This window comes from Phalacrocorax aristotelis, chromosome 1 (assembly GCF_949628215.1).
Source record: "Phalacrocorax aristotelis chromosome 1, bGulAri2.1, whole genome shotgun sequence".
NCBI lineage: Eukaryota > Metazoa > Chordata > Aves > Suliformes > Phalacrocoracidae > Phalacrocorax > Phalacrocorax aristotelis.
The window spans coordinates 215,227,185-215,234,677 of record NC_134276.1 but is presented as its reverse complement, the minus strand read 5'-3'; the positions used below and the strand labels follow the sequence as shown (position 1 = coordinate 215,234,677).

The 7,493-nt window shown below is 42.7% G+C and overlaps 1 protein-coding gene across 4 annotated transcripts in view; it reads right to left on the bottom strand.

Annotated features, from left to right (window-relative positions):
• Window positions 1-3,380: 3,380 nt before the first annotated feature.
• MKLN1 (muskelin 1) overlaps window positions 3,381-7,493 on the bottom strand; it is a 99,592-nt gene continuing 95,479 nt past the window's right edge. For all 4 annotated transcript variants that reach the window (XM_075081675.1, XM_075081677.1, XM_075081676.1 and 1 more), the window contains 2 exons: window positions 5,442-5,496; window positions 3,381-3,695 (listed from right to left, as the gene is read on the bottom strand). In XM_075081675.1, the coding sequence (XP_074937776.1) occupies window positions 3,574-3,695; window positions 5,442-5,496 (177 nt within the window). In that variant the 3' untranslated portion in view covers window positions 3,381-3,573. The remainder of the gene's footprint in view (window positions 3,696-5,441; window positions 5,497-7,493) is intronic.

The following is a 7,493-nucleotide window of genomic DNA, read 5'->3' as shown; positions in this document are numbered from 1 at the left end:
CAAACATTAAGAAACTCACTTAATTCTGCCTCATCCAACTGACCAAAAAAATCAATTCCCAAGAGTGTTATTTCTCTAGGAAAATGTGTCACTTGATAGGAACAACTTTACATAAAGAATAATTGCATGCCTTCCAAAGAAACGATCCACTGAATAATATTGTAAGGGCAACTATGCTGAAGGCCAGTGTCAGTGAAGAACCAAACCCATGGATCTCAGAAGGATTTTTAAAGAAAAGCTAAATCAGGACTGAAATCTTGATGTTTGTATCAAGTTTAGTCCACTCTGACTTCCTACAGCTTTAAAAAAAACATAATAGAACCTCGTAACTTTGGCTTTAAAGACCCCAGTCGTCATAAACGAGTCCCTCTGACGTTGCTTTCTTTTGCAATACCTTATTTACAAGTTAACACATAATTTAGAGATAAACTACTGTAGTGCAAAGATTGTGTGGTGTTAAATCCATACACAAAGTGACCTTATAATATAAGGTAAAAGCAAATATAGCATGTTTGTCTTGCCTAAGCTGAAAGGCCACCTCTGCTACAGCCTGCAAGTAGTACGGCTGAGGCTCGAAGACTCCTCACGTACAGCTTGTATATTTATAACATCGCACACACTGTGCTGTGAAACGTTTTCAGGTGGCTGTTTTCAGACCAAGTGGGTCCCTTTTCTGTTTGTACCTCACTGTTTCTGTAATGCTCACAGCTAATGCTTTCCTGGAATATCACCAGTATCTTTAAAGATCCGCATGTAATTAAATTCAAACTCTCCTTGTAACTGCTTGTCAATAACTGGCTTGTTTTGAGAGGAAATGTATACTTTACTGCTCAGAATCTTTAACTGGTTTTTAAATCAGGGAGTGTAGCATGCACCAATGCGAAGAAATCATTTCGACTCCTAGCTTAAAGGACACAAAACCAGGTAAGACCTTTGGCAAAGCCACAAGAAACCTTCACTTTGGATTAACCTCTCTGGCCACAGGGTGCCTCTGCTGCTCAAGAAATACTCCGAGGCTGAGCAAATAGTTTCTCTGCTGGTTAATCACCAGCTGTAATCCATAAACTGTACTTGTGCGAGCTGAAATCGATCTGCTCAGGATAAAGGTAGGTCAATATTTGACCATCCTGAAGCGCTCTCATTAGCTGGGATCGTCAGTCCTGCAGAAGCAACGTTCACCTCGCTCAGACAGATCATTCATTTACGCTACGCTACAAAAACTGAGCCAGGCTGTCGGGTTTTGCATGCACCCCCCGACGCAGAGGACAATGAGTTTTGATCGAATTTCTGTAACACAAACCGAGCCTGACACGATGCACTGCTCACCAGCAACCCCCATCCACGACACTTTCGCATTCCTAAACTTCCGCTGAGGACTCGCGGGGGCTCCTCAGTCAGGTTGTACCTTTTGGGTTGGGCCTCACACGTAGTCACCGAAGGTGTACGGTGTACGCATAAAAGTCTACAAAGAGCTTGGTTGATTAGAAAACTGTCACAAAAAGCAGTTAATGGTCTGACTGAAGTTGGAGAACACACAGGCAATGAGATCAAGTGATAAGGGAGCACAACAGCGCTAGGATTTTATGTACTAGAGGGCTGCAACATTTTGGCTGGTTGCATTAAAAGTGCTCAATTCAATCTCAATGGAAACAACGCCTCGGGTGGAATATTCCCCTGGTATAGCACCGTCGGTACCTACATTTGTACCATATAAGCTCTACTTCAACTCGTTAACAAAGCGTCAGCAAAGGCAGCGCATCGTAAAGCCTCGCAGTGACGTAAAACTTTCTAGGTCACTGGAAAAAAAAAAAAAGTAACGTTTCAAAGAAACAATTTCATCAGATTTCATTTACTGCACTATGTACTGAGTGGAGTCTTCCACGGACATCTGATTTGTCATCCACTGAAGTATACAATGTCTAAACAGTCTCAAGTTACAGGTTAAAAACACTGTATTTGTATAATCCTCCCTGAAGACAAAGCAAAGCCCAGCCTCCAATGTATTGTTCCTTTCTAAGTGATTAAACACTGCTTTGCGTTTTTAAATTTATTTCTAACGTACCAGGACTACAAAAGTCACACAAAGAACAGGATAAAGAAGCAATACAATGCAATCAAAGCAAGCAGACACTCGAGCTCTGAAAAAGACACTTCACTAACTCTTTATTTCAAGAGTTCAGATCATCTTTGCACACACAAGACTTCCACCAAGTTCCACAGGAGTCGTGTAGCCACAGTGGGTGCAGCAATGATACCCTACTGGGATGAACATTTCTTGACATAAAGCTTTGCAGTCTCATATAAGTATTTACATCTGCCAGTTTGTACTGAACGCTCACTGACACCGAACGCGGAAAGTTTCTAACGCTGGGTATGCGTACCCTTCATTCCACTCCATAGTGCAGCACCAAGCCTTACCTTGTTATGAAGTAGGCTTTCAGCGAGGAAGCATGTGTTTTCTATACATATGCATCAGCTTGCTTTCAGAGAGATTTATGCTAGAAAGGCCTCCCTCACATTCAGATATAGGGCTGAAATGCATTTAAAAGTGAATGAGCTGCACTACATACGCAGGAGACAAGCTGTTCGGAGCAATCCTCTTTACATTTACACATTGGCAAACACACACAGAAGCATAGGTGCATGTAAACGAAGACAATCTGCTTCAGAAATCCTACACCCAACCAGGAGTCAGGTTGCAGAGGTTGGGTGTGCGTGTGGTGGAAGACCCAGTTTCTGCTGGGCTCTGCAAGGACCTGCATGGTTTCCCATCGGAAGAGCACGGCAGCGAAACAGAACAAACCCTGAAAAGGGGCGGGTGCAGACGATGGCTGCACTCCTGTTCTCCAGTGGTTTCTCTGAGGTTCCCACTTGCCTGTCAGGTCTAAGGGGAAGGCTCCAGAGAACTCCAGATAGGCATTTAGGTATTTAGGTTTAGATCAGACATCAGATGCAATTAGACACTACTGTCAGCCCAGTTCTGGGACGAGGAGACAGAGAATTTGTAACACGTGCTCCCCTTCACATGACACACTGCGATTACAGGACTCAAGACACATACATTACTATTACCTCAACGCGTGCCAGTGTCCTGCCGCCAAGTTATTCAGCTGCTGAGGATGCAGTTGTAGGATAAAGCAATATATCATGACTAGCTACAAAGGAGCAAAGAACAACCTCCCCCCACTTCTCACGAAACCCAAAAAAAACCCATCGTCTTTAATTTCAGACAACCCACAAATCTCAATTCTCCCCTACAGGCAAAAACAATCACTGCATGATTGGGTTTTATTTTTTTTTTCCTTTCCCCCCACCTTTGCATCTTACATTCGCTAACTCAAAATCCAAAGTCAGAAAAAATATATATATTTAGTCAGAAGTACATCAGTTACATTTTATTAACCTACTCCAAGGGAAAAGCTTCAGGGATTCACCATACAAGTATAAAACCCCTTTCAAACACCTAGGGGTTACTATATTACTTCATCCCAGCAGTCAATCAATGCAGTAAAAAAATTAGAATACTGAAAATGGATGCTTTTCCCCTCTTCCACATGTCCAGTGATTGCTCCGTTACAGCGTGATGAGGTCTACCAGGTTGCCTTTAGGCGGGGTCATGTTGTCCGGAAAGAAGTTGACTAGTGTATCAAACAGCTGAGTTCTCTGCGCATACGTGTGGTCAACATCTGAAAAACCTGGGGGAGGAAGAAAAGGGGAAAGCAATCAGTGCTCACTCCTTTAAATGCTCGGTTCAGCCGCGCAGCGTGCCAGCTGTCCATTCTGGACTGATGTTAACTATTTGCTACTTCTGCCTCAACTAACAAGGCTGCCAGTGCTCTGTCCCGCTGCTATTTGCGCATGCACACAGAGATCACGCCACCCTAAGCCAACACTGCAATCAAAATGCCATAAAAAGTAGTAAGCAAACGGCTGTCAAGCTCATTGACAGTCCTGAAGAAGTGGGGGAAGCAAGAGTCCTCCGGGGACTGTTCTGATGTCCCAGAAAACAAAATCTGTGTAGCTATTTTTATTTGGTGCCTCATTGCTTCTGTCCTCAGGCTTTCCTCATTATCTTCACTACCGTCTTAACCAGAACGGGTGCTTGTATTGCTTGCAGGTTTTCTCCGAGACAAGCTCTGCTGATGGTAGGAGTCCCAAGTCAGAGTTGCTATTTAATCTCCGGACTCTACCGAGGACCCATGCTGCATCTTGGCACAAGGGTGCTTTGCAAACTAGTTTTGTGAAGTGCCACCTCCCAACAGGGGAGGGCTTAGTCTGCAGCAGAACCATTGTTTATCCAAATCCCCATACTTAAACCATCAACAGCAAGAACAATAGAGCGGGCATACAACAATTTCCTCTGCTTTGCATTACTTCAATCACTGGTATCTCAAAGGAATGCTTTTTAATTCAGTGAATTCACTCTTCAGTTAATCAAAGTCAACCAAGTTAATCAAATCAAGGAGGGCTTGTTTTATTTGTTTTCTTTTAGAGGCACCACTTGATGTATGTATCCTCCTATCTATAAAGCCAACCTCTGAATAAAGTATTGTGTCAAGAACTAATTCATCTTTTAGAACACTTAAACCTAGGGAAGAAAAAAACAACTTCCTGAAACTTGGGGTTTCTTCCTTTAAAAACTTCAACTTAGAGCGTCAGCTAGATAACGTCTTCCAAGCCACACAAGCTCAGCAGAGCTGCTTCATCCGGCAGGGCAGCCAGTGCAGGGGGCTTTTTCCTTCCCCTCAGTTCCTTAGATGGGGAATTACATGTTCATCAAACACTGAAGTAATCCATATTCCTAGCGAGAGCTCAGAAACACCTCATTACAAGAATGTAAGTTATGCCTATAGCCTTCCTATAGCTTGCCCAGGATTAATCTCTCCAATGTTTAGAAGAGTTAACTGGACAGAATAGTGAACAAATTATGGCTTTGGCTCAGACCTCCTGTTTCCAGCCCTACATGCCACTGTTTTCTTCGCTCCTGACATTCTGCCCAAAGAACTAGTTTTGCAAAGAACAGAGTGAACTAAACTACCCCAGGAATTGCAGTTATCACAGCAAACAGAGCCGTAGCCATGCTGTGAGATTCCAAAGTGACATGACAGGAGATGCTCTATTTCTGACCAAAGCTTCTGTTTATTTGGGTAACAGCGAAGCATCAGATGTAATAAGAGACAGAAAATGATCCTGGGAGGCATGGGTTTAAAACCACTGGTGACAGATGTTTTAAATACGGACTCGAGGCATTGGACACTGGTCATTATAAATAATCTCTCAAATATCTACGTAGAGGCACTTTGCATATTCGAAGAGAAAAGGGCCTACAATAGTCATATGAAATATAACATTTTATATTTAAAAAAAGGGTAGAAACTAACATAATGATCTTTATCAGAGGGAACATACTTAGTATAATTCTTCTGATACACAATACTCACCAAGAGTGGTGAAATCCGAGCCGGACTTAAATAATGCTGAGGCAAGAAGCTGAAACTGCAGAAATGGAGGTGGAGGGACAAAGAAAGAAAAAAAGAAATAATTATTAACTGCACAGGAAAAAAACCAACAGATTCAAAGAAGTCCAAGTGGCTTCAGAGCAGCTGGGTTTTCTTCGTGCAATCCTTAGAACTCCTCTGCCGTACACATGTATAGCAGCAGCAGACACGTTCATACGAGCAATGTGATTTGTCACCTTGGCAGAGCAAGCTGGACAGTTTTTCCTAGAATTAGAGCAATGTTAATGCAATGAAAGGTATGTGACTGGGAGCCCTAAAACCTTATTTTGTATATATGGTTTTTGCCTCTCTGGCCGGTATCGCAGTGCAGAAGTAAGGTAGAGCCTCTGCCACACAACATTCCCAGGGATGAACGTGGTACAGCCTCCGCAAGCAAGTATTAGATGGCACGAAAACAGGGTAACTGCTACAGTGCAGCGTCAACTTCTCGAACACAGAGAAAGCTTTAAATGGCAACAACGCTTGTGAACTGCCAGAGAAGCTCATATCACAAGTTTAAAGCAATGTCTTTTAACTACAAAAAAAAAAAAAAACCAACCAAAACTTCTTTGCTTGGGAACATCAGAATCTTGAGTAAAAACGTTTTAAGTAACACATTCACAGTTTTATCCTCTCTCAGTGTCTTACTGATAGACAGTGAACACAGTATCTTCCTCTGCTCCTGGCTGCTGCGGCTGCTGTTTTCAGTTACCCATGTTGCAGCAAAGCTTAATGCTTTGTCATGTTTCCTTAAAGAACTACTCGATCCCTCAAAGGCTTGTAATCCTCTGTCTCCTGTCTGTGTGTCTTCACAGCACACAGCTCGAAGGGGAGAAGGGGGAATAGAAGAGAAGCAAATATGTACAAGGGAAGGAATGGGAAGAACAGCCAGGAATTACATATCCGTCATTTTAATTTCAATTTCAAGAAAAAATGGGAACACAGGCAATTTGCAGGCATCTAGTAGTGGCGAAGGTAACGAGTAGCAGCCAATGCGTATTCGGCAACAACAAGTTGTATCACATCAATCTGATTCCTTCCACAACAGGGCAGCAGGCCCTACGGCTGGGAATCGGCAATAGCATTGTCCATTTTGACTTTCACAGGACTTCCGATACTTTTATATGATATTTAAGGCAAATTATCAAGGCATCACCTAGATTAAGCTAACAGGGAGTACCAAAGAGGTCAAATAACTTCAGCGTGGGTAGCCATCAATAGTTCGACATCAAAATGGAGCGATGAATCAGAAATGATTCATCTGTGCCCCAGGGTCGGCATCATTCTGGGTTTTCAGTGATAACCTGCCTGACAGAACAGGACACGTTCACTGAGTCCACAGTCCTTATCACGCCCTACTCGGACAGACTGCCAGCACGCTAGCAGACAGGCTTCAGACTGCTTTTTGCCATTTCATCCAGCTTATAACGATGGATCAAGGTGCAATTCACTAGGGCCAAGTGCAAATCAACATAAACAGGAAAAACAGCTATACAAAACAGGTCAGGGTACACAGGCTCTGTGAAAACATATTTAGAGGTTATAACAGATCAGTATCATCCTATTGCAAAGATTACAAATACATAGAAAATGCATTAAAAGGAGGAGGATCTTCAAATAAATCAAGTAATCCTGCTGTTATCAAGGCTCATAAGCCTCATCTACAATAAGACAACCACTTTTGGGTACCCTATATCAATTAGCAACATGTTAGGAAAGCACTAGGGAAAAAAAAAAAAAACCAAGTGGTCTGAAAAGCAAGCTCTGTAAAGAAAGTTCAAAGGAGTCAGGGGTGCAGAGCCTCCACAGAAGAGCACCCAAGGTTGAAACTGCAAGAAGTCACAAATGTAAAGGCTGCTACACCAGGGTAAATCAAAGTACTTCAGCAAGATCAATTTCAACATGACATCGAGGGAAAAAAAAAAAATGGATAAAATAAGGACCTTAGTGCACCGGAATAAGTTTGCATCTTTGGTGGGGGCTGTCACGGGAAGC